This window comes from Rhinatrema bivittatum, chromosome 2, assembly GCF_901001135.1.
Source record: "Rhinatrema bivittatum chromosome 2, aRhiBiv1.1, whole genome shotgun sequence".
Lineage (NCBI taxonomy): Eukaryota > Metazoa > Chordata > Amphibia > Gymnophiona > Rhinatrematidae > Rhinatrema > Rhinatrema bivittatum.
Window position 1 is genome coordinate 572,213,066 of NC_042616.1, and position 16,996 is coordinate 572,230,061.

General features: G+C 47.5%; 1 protein-coding gene across 3 annotated transcripts in view; it reads left to right on the plus strand.

The window, feature by feature from the left end:
* The window catches only part of AFG3L2 (AFG3 like matrix AAA peptidase subunit 2), a 145,365-nt gene that overhangs the window by 34,896 nt on the left and 93,473 nt on the right, over positions 1–16,996 (plus strand). For all 3 annotated transcript variants that reach the window (XM_029590959.1, XM_029590958.1, XM_029590960.1), the window contains exon 5: positions 12,639–12,791. In XM_029590959.1, the coding sequence (XP_029446819.1) occupies positions 12,639–12,791 (153 nt within the window). The remainder of the gene's footprint in view (positions 1–12,638; positions 12,792–16,996) is intronic.

The following is a 16,996-nucleotide window of genomic DNA, read 5'->3' on the forward strand; positions in this document are numbered from 1 at the left end:
GATCCTGTTCTGCTCGGCCTCACAGGACCGGCGGTCGCCTTCCCTTTTCATTTCTCGTCCACGGATATCCTTTTCAAGGAATGGGATACTCCGGAGTTAGGTTTGAAAGTCAGCAAGGCCATGGATAAACTCTATCCTTTACCGGAGGAGGCGCTGGAGCTCCTCCGACTTCCAAAAGTGGATTTGGCGGTGTCCGCTGTCACGAAGAGGTCTACCATCCCTGTCACGGGAGCGACGGCCCTCCGGGATATTCAAGACCGAAAGTTGGAGGTACAGCTCAAAAAGATTTTTGAGGTTTCCGCCTTGGGAGTTCGAGCTGCCATTTGCACGAACTTCGCTATGCGAGCTAGTCTGCGCTGGGCCCAGGTACTGCAGGCGAATGCAGATCTCTCTCCGGAGGAGGCTTCCCAAGCAGATAGGTTGGAAGCAGCTATCGCATATGGGGCCGATGCGCTCCATGATCTTCTACGCACTTCAGCTAGATCCATGGTGGCAGCGGTGTCGGCACGCCGCCTCCTTTGGCTGCGCAACTGGGCGGCGGATGGTTTGTCCAAGGCTCACCTCGGGGCATTGCCCTTCAAAGGGAAATTGCTGTTTGGTAAGGAATTAGATGACTTGATGGTTTCCCTGGGTGAGAACCGAGCGTTTAGGCTGCCAGAGGATAGGACCCGGTCGCGCTCTTCGTTTTCTGGCAGAGCCCGTTTCCGGGGTCCCCGGAAGTCCAGGCCGCAAAGATCCACCGGACCTTCGTACAGGCCGGCCTCTTCTCGAAACACTCACTGGCAGCACTCCTTTCGGGGCAAACGCTTTGGCAGGCAAGGAGGAGCCCCGTCGGGTACGGGTTCCAAACCTTCGCAATGAAGTTCGGCCGGCCCATTCCTCGTCGCGCCCTCAGCACGCTGTCCCAAACGTGGGGGCGCGTCTATCCTTATTTCTCGAGGTATGGGCCAGCATGACGTCGGATCAGTGGGTCCTCGACGTGATAAGACACGGTTACGAGTTAGATTTTGCTCGCATCCCAGCGGACAAGTTCCTGGTCTCGCCTTGCAAGGATCCCAAGAAGAAGGCGGCAGTGCTAGACACCATCCGAAGACTAGAAAGCTTGGGGGCCATCTCTCCAGTTCCGGCCGATCAGTACGGCAAGGGCCGGTACTCCATTTACTTCATAGTTCCCAAGAAGGACGGCACTTTCCGACCCATACTGGATCTGAAAGGAGTCAACAGATGTATTCGGGTCCCTCACTTCAAGATGGAAACCATTCGTTCGGTGATCGCGTCAGTGCGGCCAGGCGAATTCCTTGCGTCACTAGATCTCACAGAAGCATACCTTCATGTGGGCATCCAGCCAGCCTTCCAGCGGTTTCTGCGGTTTTGCATTCTGGGCAGACACTTCCAGTTCCGGGCTCTTCCATTCGGCCTGGCGACAGCGCCTCGGACATTCACGAAAGTGATGGTGGTAGTGGCGGCGCACTTACGTCGGGAAGGCCTACTGGTTCACCCTTACCTCGATGACTGGCTGATTCGGGCGAAGTCAGAGAGCCTGTGTCGGCAAGCGGTATCCAGGGTGCTACAATTCTTGCAGTCCCTCGGCTGGGTGGTCAACTACAACAAGAGTCATCTGGAACCCACTCAGTCCTTGGAGTACCTTGGAGCCGTTTTCGACACAAAACGGGGCAGAGTGATTCTCTCTCAGGATCGGATATGCAAACTACAGTCTCAGGTACGACGACTTTTGTCTCAACACCGTCCGCGAGTCTGCGATTACCTGACAGTTCTCGGATCTATGGCCTCAACGCTGGCGTTAGTCCCTTGGGCGTTCGCTCACCTGCGGCCACTGCAGTCTTCATTGTTGTCCCGCTGGAAACCGATCTCAGAGGAATATTATCTTCCACTGCCTCTCGAGAATCAGGTGCGCTCCAGCCTGGGCTGGTGGCTGGATTCCAAACATCTCTCCTGTGGAGTATCTCTTCTTCTTCCCAACTGGACAGTGGTGACCACGGATGCCAGTCTTTCCGGTTGGGGTGCAGTTTGCCAAGAGAAATCGGTTCAGGGTCTATGGTCAGTAGATCAGACCCGGTGGTCTATCAACCGCCTAGAGTTCAGGGCGGTCCGTCTGGCATTGCAAGCTTTTCTACCCCTTGTACGAGGAAAGGCAATCCGAGTATTGTCGGACAACGCGACCACCGTGGCTTACATCAATCGCCAGGGAGGGACGAAAAGTCCTCAAGTAGCGGAGGAAGCATGTTCCTTGATGGCCTGGGCAGAGCGGCATCTCAGCGATCTCGCTGCGTCTCACATAGCAGGAGCCGACAATGTCCAGGCGGACTTCCTCAGCCGACACCACCTGGATCCCGGAGAGTGGGAGCTAGCGGAAGAAGCGTTTCTTCTCATTTGCAGGACTTGGGGAACGCCCCACATGGATCTCATGGCCACGTGGAACAACGCAAAGGCTCCGAGATTTTTCAGTCGACGCCGAGAAAGAGGAGCAGAAGGGGTCGACGCGTTAGCACTTCCCTGGCCGGCGGAGGTGCTACTGTATGTGTTCCCACCATGGCCCATGATCGGCAAGATACTGCAGCGCATAGAATTGCACCCGTCCAACGTGATCATGGTGGCGCCGGAGTGGCCGCGCCGTCCGTGGTTTGCGGACCTAGTCCAGTTGTCGGTGGCGGCACCCCTTCGTCTACAGGGGTTTCCGGGGCTCCTTCGTCAGGGTCCCGTCTGTTTGGAGGATGCGGATCACTACTGTCTCGCAGCATGGCTTTTGAGAGGTATCGGTTGAAGCAAAAAGGTTACTCGGACGCGGTAGTTGCTACGTTGCTGAGATCCAGAAAACAATCCACGTCTCTGGCTTATGTTCGAGTCTGGGTAGTCTTTGAGGAGTGGTGCGTGGAGCGGGGTCTTAGTCCCACTTCCGCTGCTATTCCCGATATTTTGGCTTTTCTCCAGGCTGGGCTGGCCAAAGGCTTAGCGTGCAGTTCCCTACAGGTCCAAGTCGCGGCGCTTGGTTGTTTGCGTGGTAAGATTCGGGGAGTCTCCCTGGCTCTCCACCCGGATATCTCCCGTTTCCTTCGGGGGGCGAAACACCTCCGTCCTCCTTTGCGGCTCCCTTGTCCTTCTTGGAACCTCAACTGGGTGCTCTCGTCCTTATGCTCAGCTCCTTTTGAGCCTCTGAAGCATTCTACGATCAAAGATCTCACGTTAAAGACTGTATTCCTGGTAGCCATTGCTTCGGCTCGCCGGATTTCTGAGTTGCAAGCTCTATCCTGCAGAGAGCCCTTTTTGCGCTTTTCCGATTCAGGGGTTTCCTTGCGGACCGTTCCCTCTTTCTTGCCTAAGGTCGTATCGGCTTTTCATTTGAATCAATCGATTGAACTTCCCGCTTTCGCGGTTGGTGATTCTTCCAACCCGAAGTTGAGGGATTTGAGAAAACTAGATGTGCGAAGGTCTCTTCTTCGCTATCTAGAGGTCACAAATTCTTTTCGTTTAACAGATCATCTGTTTGTGTTGACGTCGGGTCCGAAGAAAGGTTCTGCGGCGTCCCGCACAACGATCGCCCGTTGGCTCAAGGAGGCCATTGGTTCCGCGTACATTGTGCGCGGTAAAACACCGCCAGTGGGTCTTCGAGCTCATTCGACAAGATCTCATGCGGCGTCCTGGGCGGAATCTTCTCAGGTTTCGCCTCAAGAGATTTGCAGGGCGGCTACCTGGAAATCGTTGCATACCTTCATTAAACATTACCGATTGGATGTTCAAGCTACTGATGCTGGGGGATTTGGAGAGAGGGTACTCCGAGCGGGACTCTCTGCTTCCCACTCTCGATAACTTAGCTCTGGTACATCCCAGGTGTCCTGGACTGATCCTGGTATGTACAGGGAAAGGAAAATTAGTTTCTTACCTGATAATTTTCGTTCCTGTAGTACCAAGGATCAGTCCAGGATCCCGCCCGCAGTGTGGCGCTATAGTAATGGAGAGTCCGCTCATTGTTGTTTTTTAATACGCTGACCCCTTCTTTTGTTCGCTCTCCCGGTTGGAGAGTCTGTTTTCCTGTAGGGGTGTTGGAGTTATTTTACTTAGTAAGTTTCTATGGTTAGCTATGTTGGCTTTTGGATTTTTCTACTTTGACATTACGTATGACTGAGGGGCTGTGACTGGCACAGGGGCTTATATATGGCTCCGCCCACAAGTTTTAATCTGTCTCCATCTACTGGTGCGGAGTCACAACCCAGGTGTCCTGGACTGATCCTTGGTACTACAGGAACGAAAATTATCAGGTAAGAAACTAATTTTCCTTTAGGTTTCAGGCAAAAATGTTTTAAAGGGATATCATAGTGGAGTTGTTTGGGAGATTACTTAAGGGTTGTTTGTTTTTTTTAATGCATTATTAGGTGACTGGTGAATATTGGCGCACGCACTATAGATTTGTTTAAAAAGCTGCAGATTCCTGTGGGCAATGTACAGAATCCTGCATCATCCCCATTGTTTTGTATGGAACTGCTCACAAATTTTCACACACATGTACCTTGTTATCAGTCTTCCAACACAGCTCGAGTTTTATCTGAATGCAAAGCTAACACTGGTAGCCCTTCAACTTGTTATCACCAAACAGACACATTTAAAAAAGGTCACAAATTCTGACAGAAAAAGAATTGGTGCAGCATGCAGACGAGCATTACAATATAGTGTAGATATATACCAGTAGGACATTGCAAAAGCCTCTCTTTCCCTGTACATACCCGGATTAATCCAGACAGTGGGTTGAGCCTCCTTTCCAGCAGATGGAGACGGAGAAAAACTCAAGGTATCCTATATCAGGACAGTGCTCCCCCTGTGTCCCTTCAGTATTTCTCTGTCTCCAGCAGATGCAGATAGCAGAACCTGTGTCTCCCTTTCTTTGTAGCAGTTTTTGGTTTGCGGAAGTTCTTCTTCCTCCTTTTCTAGTTATAAAGGATCAAGCAAGTATTGGTTTAATTCCCAGTGTTTAAAAAGAAAAAAAAAAAAAGTTTAGTCAGGAGCAGTTTTGTTCTGACTCTTCGCTCTTGCTTGGGCCTAGGGGGTCCTGTCCCCTTGATTTATTCAGCCTACGACCCTTTTCCCGGTGGCCTCTTGCCTGGCTCTGGGGTGACACTGGTGGTCCAGCCCCTCCCTCTTTGATACCCCTGAGAAGTTTCATGCCTCGGGTCTCTTGTCAGAAGTAAAATTCCTCTGTCACTTTAAGTTGTCTGGGAAAAAAAAAAAAAGAGGTTTTTACTTTTTATTAATCAGTACCCTGGACAAGGACCGGCAGCTTACGGTGGGGGGGGGGGGGGGGAAGGAGCAGAGAGCAGTCAGCAGTTTTCTCTCTCTCTTGCTGGCAGCAGCCAGGCACAGAAGGACTTTGCTGTTCCTGTGGCAACTCCTCACCCCCCCTCCCCCCATATGCCTCGATTGCCATTTTGTATCAACATGTGGAGAGCCGGCCTGCTGCACATATCGAGCCCGTTTCTTTCCTGGAGGGGGGAAGGGATTCTGTAGTTCATCAATCCCCGGATTTAAGCCCCGTGGACTCTCCTGATTTGATCCTGGATCCTCAGGACGATATCCCCCCTCCTCTAATTCCAGAAAAAGCCCCTTCTCATTTTACTACTGATTTTGTACTTTTATTACACAGAGCTTATGTCGCTAGCTTGCTGCAGCAGGAGGATCCCCCCATAGACCCCCCCCCCACACCTGTGAAGGTTCCTATAGGCCCTCCACCTGCAAAGGTGCCTAGGGTATCTACAGACCAGGGACCCAAGCTCACAGATTCCCAGGGGACTAATTGGGTTCAGACCATACCAGGGGCGCAAAACCTGCCAGATCATCCTGTCCCACATCCACAGCTCCCGAAGCCTGATCCAGATGCAGATCCTTTAACTCAGAATCCACCGGTCGAAGGGGACGGCCCGCAGGTCTTACGCATGTTCCAACTGGAGGAGCTGGACCCGCTCATCATTTTTGTTCTAGCTGAGTTGGGCATAGATGCCCCTCCGGCAGAAGCCACTAGTACCCCGGTTTCCAGTAACGTGGACCCTGTCCTGGCAGGACCGAGAGCCTCTCCATGTACCTTCCCTTTTCATCCTATGCTAATGCAGTTACTTCTTCGGGAATGGGAAGCTCCAGAATCCGGCTTACGAGTGGGCAGAGCAGTGGACAAGCTCTATATCCCCTCCCAGACCACAGCCTAGAGATGCTCAAGGTCCCTAAGGTGGTTGCCTCAGTTTCCGCTGACACAAAGAGAACCACCAATCCTGGGGGTTGGAGCGACTGCTTTGAAAGCCCTTCAGGATCAGAAGTTGGAGGTACATCTCAAAAGGATCTTTGAAGTTCTAGTGCTCGGTGTTTGGGTGACAGCCTGTAGCAGTCTCATGCAGCGGGCAAGTCTCAGATGGGTTCAACAGCTACTCAGCACCCAGGACCTCCCATCTGCAGAGGTGGAACAGGTGGAGCGGCTGGATGCCACAGTTGCATATGGGGCTGATGCCCTCTATGATCTCCTCAGGGTGCAGGCCAGAACCATGGTTTCAGCGATGTCGGCCAGATGCCTCCTCTGGCTGCGAAATTGGGCGGCAGACTCCTCTTCTAAATCACAGTTGGACACTCTCCCATTCAAGGGTAAGTTGCTTTTTGGGGAGGACCTGGAACAGCTTATCAAATCTTTAGGCGACAACAAGATTCATAAGCTGCCTGAGGACCGCCCTAAACAGTTCAAGTCCTTTTTTTTCCTTCGCACACTCGTTTCAGGGGGCAGCTCAGGTACAGCAAGCCATGGGGGGCTTCTCAAAGAAGTCCCTCACTAGATCTCAATCATGGTCTCATTCCTTTTGTGGACGACGGCCATTCTGGGATGGTAACCCTCAAGGATCCGCCCCAAAGTCCTCACAATGTGATGCAGACGGCCCATTACTCTGATCCCAATTTAGGTGGTCTGTCCCTATTTTACGAGGAATGGGTCAAAATTACTTCGGATCGGTGAGTCCTCAAAGTAATCGAACAAGGCTACGCTTTAGAATTTGCTTGGGATCTTCCAGACCACTATTTAATTTCTCCCTGCAGACTTTGGAAGCGTTCAGCTGTGTGCCAGACTCTTGACAGGCTTCAACAGCTCGGAATCATAGTCCCTGTCCCCCTGGAGGAACAGGGGTCAAGCCAGTATTCCATCTACTTCGTGGTTCCCAAACAGGATGGCTTTTTTCAACCAATCCTGGACCTCAAGAGAGTCAACAAGGCACTCAAGGTCCCCCTTTTTCGGATGGAGACCCTGAGGGCGGTCATCGCGGTGGTTCGCACGGGCGAATTCCTTGCTTCTCTCGATTTGACTGCCTACCTTCATATCCCAATCTGCTAGGAACATCAGAAGTATCTGTTTCAACATCCTGGGACGGCATTACCAGTTTCGAGTGCTCCTGTTCGGTCTCGCCACTGTTACACGCACATTTACCAAGGTCATGGTGGTAGTGGCGGCCTTCTTCCGCTGAGAGGGTATATACTGGTCCATCCTTACCTGGACGACTGGCTCATTCGGGCAAAATCGGAGAAACTCTGCGCGATTGCAGTCAACAGAGTCTTGTCGTTTTTCACCTCCCTCGGTTGGACAGTCAATTTCCCCAAGAGCAACCTCAAGCCCTCTCAAGTCCTGGAATTTTTAGGGGCACGCTTCAACACACACGTGGGCAATTTTGTGAAAAGAGTGCTACTGCAATACTTAGAAGTCACAAATGAGTTTCGGGTCTCTGATCATCTCTTTGTCTTATGGAGGGGACCCAATAAGGGGAACAAGGCTTCTAAGGCTACCATTGCTCACTGGCTAAAGGAGGCGATTGTGTCGGCATATATCTGTCAGGGCTGGCTGGTTCCGAAGGGATTAAAGGCCCATTCGTTGCGTTCACAGGCTGCCTCTTGGGTGGAGAGCCAGTTGGTCTCCCTGCAAGAAATATGCAGAGCATTTACTTGGAAATCTCTTCATATCTTTGCTAGTCATTATCGCATCGATGTACAGGCGCCAGTTTTTGGTTCCTTCGGCAGACAGGTGCTTCGAGCGAGACTATCTCGGTCCCACCCTATTTAGGGAAGCTTTGGTACATCCCACTGTCTGGACCGATCTGGGTACGTACAGGGAAAGGAAAATTGGTTCTTACCTGCTAATCTTCGTTCCTGTAGTACCACGGAATCAGTCCAGATGCCCACCCTTCTTGCATTCTGACTTTTCTTGGAAACGACCGCTTGAAATTTCTTTCATTTACAGATTTTGGGAGTATCTCCTAAGCTTATCAGAACAACGCATATCTGAGCTATAAGGCACCGGAAGTATCTGACCATTATATGTAAGAGCGCGTTTTTGCATGGTTTCAAATTTCCAGTTCCATTTTGGAGGTTACAGGTTTTACTTGCTTGATCTTTCTCTGGTTAAGATTATAGTTTACAATTTTTTCCTACTTTGATAACGATTATACTGAAGGGACACAGGGGGAGCACTGTCCTGATATAGGATACCTTTTTAGTTTTTCTCTGTCTCCATCTGCTGGAAAGGAGGCTCAACCCACTGCCTGGACTGATCCGTGGTACTACAGGAACAAAGATTAGCAGGTAAGAACCAAATTTCCTTTCCCTGTACGTACCCAGATCGGTCCAGACAGTGGGATGTACCATGGCTGTGGTGGTTAGTTCGCCTGTTTTTCAATGAATCAGCGTGCTTCTGCCCGTATCATTGTGTATCTTTCTCTGCGTCTCCCTTTGGGTGGGTGGGTGTGTGTGTGTGTCTGTCTGTCTGTCTTGATAGACATTCTGTGTGTCCAGGTTGGACATCCTTCTTTCTGGATTCATATTTTGTGCGTCTGGCTGGACGTGTGCCTATGTCTGACAGAGCAATTCAACCATGGTGCCAACAGCAAAGAAGTCTAAGCGCTTATTTGTGCTGCATACCACATCAGGGTAATAGAGCCGGAACTTTCTATAAGCCTGTGTCAGCGTTGCCTGGATGTTCATGGGAATTTGCTGCCTTCTGATTTTTACCGGTTATGGTCCAGCTCCTTGGCCTGAGGGGAGTGGGACCGAAGGCGACATAACGCGGGTGTCCCCTCCATCGTTTGATCCACTGGCTGAGTCTTCAGGGGAGACTCACTCTCAGGATGTCAGGTTCAGGCCTGTGGGGCCTGGAATGGAGCTGTCCTCTTTTTTTTTTTTCCTAGGTAGAATTCTTCCAGGGATTACAGACCAGGGGCGGTCGTCTGAGTCGACAATGCCTACTAGTTTAGATCCTTGTGCTCAGAGTTCTCCTGTGTCTGCCACCACTTCACTTGTGTTGACATTTCCAGTTGCCTTGCAGTTTAAATTGCAGTGCCCGCTGAACCAATTAAGTTTTACTTCCATGCACATTTTAAGCATGCTACTTGAAAACAATTTTACTTCTGTGGTTTACTAAAAATGCAAGTTTCATCTCTTAATTTATTCCTGCTTTATTATCTAGTCCGTTTTCTTCCCATTGAGTTGCCAAGTAGGAGTAGGGATGTAGTCAGAAGACTTATCTCCGGTCCCTGTTTCAGCGCTGACTTGCTAATTCAGGAACGTTTACTTCTCTGCAAGTCCACATCCTGTTTTGCTTCCTCAGAAAATCAGAGCCCACCTGTGCCCTTACATTAGCTTGGTGTTCTCAGCACAGTAAACTAATAAAACACTCCTCAAATTGCAACAGTGCCAATTCTAGGGTTCTGTATTAAACAGGTCTGACTTCTGATAGTGGTTTCTACAAATCCCTTGTCTCAATTACAAGCCCTTTTCCCCCAATCATCCGTAATGCCAGGGCTGTCTCTATTAAAGAGCATAAGGCAAAAGAAGAATCAACTTAGTTTAATACACTATAGCCTGGAATTTTCTGTGCTTGGCTCTTCATCCTCAGCTTCTTGCTCCGTAATTGGCACACCCCTAGGCTGTACTCTGCTCTAGGACTAGTCACTGTTCCAGCAGGCAGCAGCCTCTTCCTTTATACATTGGAACAACTGCTTACAATCTATCAATACTCTGCTATCCAGCTTGAACCTCATACTCAATTCAAATAAAACAGAAATCCTCATCATCTCGCCGGATGAAAACCATATTCTCATCAACTCCCAAAGCGCAACACAATTCGCAAAATCAGCCATTAACCACTCCCCTTCCGTCAGAGACTTAGGGGTGCGACTCGACAACCAATTTAACCTTAAATCCTTTGTCCTCAATACCACTAAAGAATGTTTTTTTAAACTTCAAGTGCTTAAAAATCTGAAACCACTCCTTCATTTCAGCGACTTCCATCTAGTAGTTCAGTCTATAATTCTGTCCAAATTAGACTACTGCAACTCCCTCTTACTAGGCCTTCCTGCCTTATCCACAAAACCCCTACAGATGGTGCAGAATGCTGCGGCGAGGTTATTCACCAACTCAAATAAAAGAGCCCACATCACACCAATTCTACACGGCCTTCACTGGCTTCCTATAAAATCCAGGATCACCTTCAAGACATTAATGATGATCCACAAGGATATTATGGGCATTGCCCACCTAAATCTAAACACGCAACTCCGTCCTCACACATCACAAAGACCTATCAGATACAACTACAAAGGATCCTTATATGCTCCCCCGGTCAAAACCTCATTAAGAAAGCGAGCACTCTCTACAGCCGGGCCCACCCTCTGGAACTCATTACCTCCGGAGCTTCGCCAAGAAACATGTCATCAAACTTTTAAGAAACACCTAAAAACATGGCTCTTCTGGCAAGCCTTCCTGGAATCGCAGGAACACTCTGACACCGGTCAAAGAGCTAAATAGACCACAACAAATCTCATGACCACCCCAAGCCCTCAGAGCCCGCTTACGCCTTATCTGGACAGCCCACATGTTATGAAAGACACCCTTGTAGATGCAATAGTTCATTAGCTCATGTTATGCTCATGTTTATGCTCATCAACATTGTTCACTGTTACTTGTATCACTCAATTTATTTTACTATTCAGTTTAGCTATTTTTTACGTCTGTTAACGCTGTTTGACGAGTTATTGATGTCTATTTAATGTTTACGTTCTTATGTTCTGAAACTCTGTTTTATGTAACGCCTTAACCGCGACTATTTTGTTCAATGGAAACCGACCTGAATCGATATTTGTATCGAATGTCGGTATATAGAAATTCTAAATAAATAAATAAATAAAGATGGGTAGGCTATTCATGCTGTGACACTAACGCCATCTGTTTTGACTGATGCTTAGTGGCTCTGTGTCAAAGACTAGGTGGAAAAGGGAGCTGGGAAATTCCCTGTGTGGCCATCTTGTTTTCTACCTTATTTGTGGCTTACCCAGTACTTGTCTTATGTTAGGCTACCAAATTCCTACGCAGGGAGTAGGGCAAATACTGGTGAATCACCACAGTGGCATATAAAAAATTAACGAAATTCTTTTCACATTTTTTCCATCTATGTACTCACCATTGGCTTTGCAAAAGTATAGTACAGGAATGGAAGTGTTATGTAGTAGCATTTAGCAATAGCATGGAATATTGTCCCATAACACTGCATGGCCAACTGCTTCCTGTACCATACACCCATCAGATAGTGAAAACAAACCCACTGTTGGAAGCATAGCAAAACTTAAGAAGAGGTTTTGTATCTAAAGAGATTTTTTTTTTTAACAGCATTTACCAATCTGAATTTTACAAAATTCCAAGTTTTTATATTTCAGTAAAGTCAGCTTTCATGTTAAAACTTACATCTACTCAATTTGATGAATTCATTACTTGTAATATGCATAATATATTTAGATGCTACTTTTTAATTTAAACATGAGAGGCAATATAAGTGCAGCTACTGTTGAAACAATTTTAACTTTCTCTCAGCACTTTTGTTCTAAACTCAGAATGAGCAGACAGCATGACTGGCACTTCTTTTTCACTGATCACTGTGCAGGCTTTCATGGTAGAGAAACCTGCAAATAAAAGTTAGTTATGCTTCTGCTGGTCAAGCCAGAGGCCTTGATTTAACTTTTAAACAGCACTGGTGTCCCTAAAACTAGGAGTATGCAGCTCAAGAGACTCCGTCACTTCACAAATGTAATCTAATGGCCAGACTTAGGGTGTATATGTACTGTGCTGCAGAAGGAGCCACAGTCTGTCTCCTGGCCAAGGACTGTTCTTACACTGGCTGGGTGATACGGGGAGGGGTGGCTATAAAATGAGAAGAAAACCAGGTAGTTCTGAGCACTGAAGCCCAGTAGAAACTGGTTTTGATTGAGCTGGAAGCCTAATGGAACAGAGAATCTGTTAAGACAAAAAAAAAAATCCTTTAAAAACCCACAGATAGGTCAGATTGTCAGGATAATGGAGATATTCAAATTTAAGTGGGTTCTTAAGACCAAATGAATCTAGTGAATATTTATTATACATTTTCTGAATACCAGACCTATTTGCAGCTCTCGAGGACCGGATTTGCCTTCCTGTGACCTAGTAGTGTTTGGGCTCCATCAGTTGTAAAGAGAGTCTTACAATGGGCTGCCCCAAAGGGAATACATAGCCAGTGACGTATAAATATCTCACAGCCTTTCTGACATTGGACTAAAAGTATTATTTCTTTTTTTGTTTTAATTCTTTCACAGGGGGACATTCCATGGGATGACAAAGAGTTTCGATTTTACTTCATTTCCAGCGCATTATTTTGGGCAGCTATTACATACTACTTTTTCTTCAGGAGCTCAGGAAGAGAGATCACTTGGAAGGACTTTGTCAATAGCTATCTCTCCAAAGGAGTTGTGAGTATCCTAGAATTACCTGTTCAAATTTCCAGTTCAGTTCCAGTGTCAAATTTTGGTTAAAGTATTGAGAATTAGGTATCCTGTGTTTATCAACAAGAAATGCCATTAAAATATGTGGTATTGACCATTAGGGTCCTAGATTTACTGGGCAGGACTCCAGTAATCTGTGTTAATGGATGTAGTGTTTTTTGTTTTTTTTGAAACTGTTTTATTGGATTTTCTTGAAATAAACAATACAATAACAGTGATAAACACGGAAAATCAACAGTGTACAAGTCCTATGGTACAAAATACAGGAAAACGCATGACAACACAACAATATACGGACAAATGAGAAGATCGGCATTACTGTCCCACTATGGTAATCAGCTGTGTAATGAGTACCATCAGGTAACGGAATAAACCTTATTGAACAAGTCCCTCCATTGAGTCCGTATAGTCTTTCGCTTCTCGTTTCATAGTTATTTACGGAGGTAGGTATTGCATTGCCCCCCCCTCCTGATATCCCCCCCCTCCCCCCTCCCCAGTTCCATTTCAGTCAGATGCTTATAACAAATTGCACAGAAAGTCCAGCATAGGAAATTCTGCAGTAGCCACAACAGGATCAGGGTCATAATCATAATCGTAAGCATAAGCTTAAACATAGGCATGAACCCAAGCACACAGACAGTAAGGTTGGAAGGAACTAAGCAAACAATAGAATCAAGTATGTATTCTGTTAGGATTACGGTATAGTATGGTAGATCTGAATTGTAGGTGACAGGTAATCTGTTAAAGGGGACCAAATAAGCGGTGTTAGAGCCGAAGTCTTTGCAGATGCGGTCCGTGCTACTGCATGTTCAATCGCACAAAGGTGCACCAACTGTTTGAACCACATGTCTTTGGTTGGCAGGGGGTGGGCCGTCCAGGTCTGAAGTATAGTTTTTTTACCTAACAGGCCTGCCTTTTTTAAGAATACCAGATTGGTGTCACTCAAAGAGCCGGTCGTATTTGGCAGCGTTCCAAAAAGCCAAAGAGATGGGTCAAGGGGTAAATTTGTGTGGAGCAGTTGTGAGCAGAAACTAGTAATCTGTTTCCAGAAGGATAGGATTTTCTGACAGTCCCAAAAACAGTGATAATAATCCCCATCATCTTTCTGGCACTTGGGGCACTTGTTGGTGGGAACAATCCGCATGTGGTAGGCTCGAGTAGGTGGGATATATACTTGCCACATAAATTTGTAATGAGCTTCCCGAAGTAATACATTATCCGAGATTTCAGGCGTAGCTACAACACTGCGTTTGAAGTCATCTAGTGTAATTGTACAGTTAGCCCACTGCGTCCATTTATGGTAGAGGTTATCTAGGTATGGCAATGTTGTTATGGCTAGTAAGGACTTCGTTATTTTGGCGACAGATAGTTTCTTAGCTAGGCCCGGTTGAATTAGGTCCTGTATCCGCTGAGCAACTTGTAAAATCTGCGGCGAGAAATTTAAACTGCGAATGAAATGCCAAACTTGTTGATAGGCAAAGTAGTCCGAGTTTGGGAGTTTGTAAGTTGCTTGCAGTTCTGGAAACGGTATTACGTGACCGGTAGACGCTTCAAAAAATTGGTAAACGTAGGTGAGCCCCGCTCTCTGCCACCTGTGGAACGGGCCTTTGTGATACCCAGGCTCAAAGAGCGGATTACCCACTATCTGTAGTAGGGGGGTCATGCGTGTGGACAGGTGATGTTTGGTACAAAGCATGAGCCAGGCTTTCCGGCACGTGCGTAAGATTATGTAGTTTTTTTGAGGAGATGGAAGCATTGTAGATGGTAAATGCAAGAATGGGTTCAAAGACGTAACTCCATACCACTCCAAGAAGTGGGCGTAAGGGATAAACCTTGATGTGGAGAATAGCCAATCATTTATGTAGCGAAGGGTACACGCTAAATTGTAGGTAAGTAGGTCTGGGCATCCCATACCTCCCGCATCCACCGGAGCAGTCAGTATTGCCATGAGCAGTCGCGCTTTCTTTCCCCTCCAAAGAAAGATTCGCAGATCCTTCGAGAATGTTTTGTAATCCTTTTTGGTGAGCCACAGAGGGGCCATTTGCAGGATATAAAGCCACTTTGGGAGCAATATCATTTTGACCAGTTGAATCCGACCGGAGAGCGAAAGAGGCAGGGATGCCCATTGATGTAACTTCGTGGCAGTTTGGGCTAGTAGTGGCTGGATGTTTACTTGATATAAAAGATTAATGCGGGTAGGTATGCGAACTCCCAAGTACTTAAGTTCCTTAGATACCCAACGCAGAGGAAAGTCACCAGACCAACTGTTGTGTACCGAACCTGTGACGTCGATGACCTCGGATTTATCCAGGTTGAGTTTTAACCCTGCGAATTGACCATACTGGAGCTGTAGCCGCAGCACTTCCGGCAGGGATTGGGTGGGTTGGGTAATATAAACCAAGATGTCATCTGCGAAGGCCGCGATCTTGAATTCATGACTCGGCCCACCAAAACCGTGGATGGTCGAAGTTTGGTCTAGTTTGCGCAGTAAGGGATCGATGGCCAAGATATAAAGTAGTGGGGACAAAGGGCACCCTTGTCGTACTCCACGCCCTAGGTGAACATCCTTGGAGAGGAAACCGTTGGCGAGTATCCGTGAAAGAGGTTGGTGGTACAAAAGTTGGAGGTATTGCAAAAAATCCCTGCAAATTCCAAAGCGTTGAAGGGTGGAAAAGAGATATGACCAGGCTACCCTATCAAACGCTTTTTCGGAGTCAAATCCGATGGCTAGGGCGGGGATTTGTTGAGATTGGTATATTTCCATAGCTGACACCAGCTTTAGGATGTTAGCATGCGGGGATCTTCCTTTTACAAACCCTACCTGGTGAGGTGATATTAGGAAGGGCAGTAGAACGTTCAAGCGTTCAGTTAGGACCTTCGCTAGGAGCTTTAAGTCGCAATTTAGTAAGGATATTGGGCGGTAAGACGAGGGTTGCAGGGGGTCCTTGCCAGGTTTCGGTAATACTGTAATGTGAGCCATGTTAAAAGAGGGGGGAAAGTGCCCCGCAGCAAGACCCGCCGTATAAAAATGGGTTAGAGGAACAGCCAGTTGATGCTGGAGTATTTTATAGAAGTCGTAGGATATACCGTCTGGTCCTGGAGACTTCCCTGCTTGAGTGGAAGATATAGCTTGGGAGACCTCATAAGGTTGGATCGGTCTGTTGAGAAAGTCCTTTTGAGGGCCATTGAGATGTGGCAGCGTCAGATGGTGGAAAAAATCACCCTCCTCTGCTTCCCCCTTCCCATGGTCTGGAGTGTATAAGTGTTCATAAAATGTACGGAATGATTCGCAGATCTCCCTTGGATCTGTGGTGGTGGTCCCATTAGTGGATTGCATTCTATTGATGAACGTTTTCCTTCTGGCAGCTCGGACCAGGTTTGCCATTAATTTACCGGATTTGTTTCCGAATCGGAATAGATTCTGCTCTCCTTTCTGAAGAAAAGTTTGAGCTCTCATATGTAGGAGTGCATTCAGGCTTCCGAGGATACTATAGTATTCCTTTCTTCGTTGATGTGAAGGAGACAGGTTGAGGTCCCGTTTACTTTTTGCGAGCTGTTGTTCGTGATGTAAAATATTCTTATTAAGTTGCTTATTTCGCCGGTGGACGTAGGCGATGATGTCTCCCCTTAAAACCGCCTTCCCTGCCTCCCACAAAAGCTGGGGGTCGGATGTATGTGGTTGGTTGTTGTCCATATAATCCGTCCATTTAAGCTGTAGGTAGTCCTTGAATTTGTGATCATCTTTAAGATAACTCTGGAATCTCCATATGCGGTCACCTTGTGTAACATGGAGAGGGGATAAGCAAAGGGATATTGGAGCATGATCCGAGATCACCTGCGTTTCAATGGAGGCCTTCTGTATCCGGAAGAAGAGAGCCTGTGAGACAAGAATATAATCAATCCGGGATAGGGACAGGTGGGATCGTGATACATGGGTATAATCTAATTCCCCAGGATGGAGAACACGCCATACATCAAGAAGATTGAGTTGATGACAGAGGAATGCAATGCCTTTCTTAGCCGTAGTGGAGGGTCTCAGAAGCGGGGGGCTCTTGTCAATAGAGGCATCGTGCACGCAATTGAAATCGCCCATGAGAAACACTTGCCCCTGTGCATGAATATGCAGTAGGTTACAAATAGTTGTGAAAAAGGAGTGCGAATACTCGTTGGGA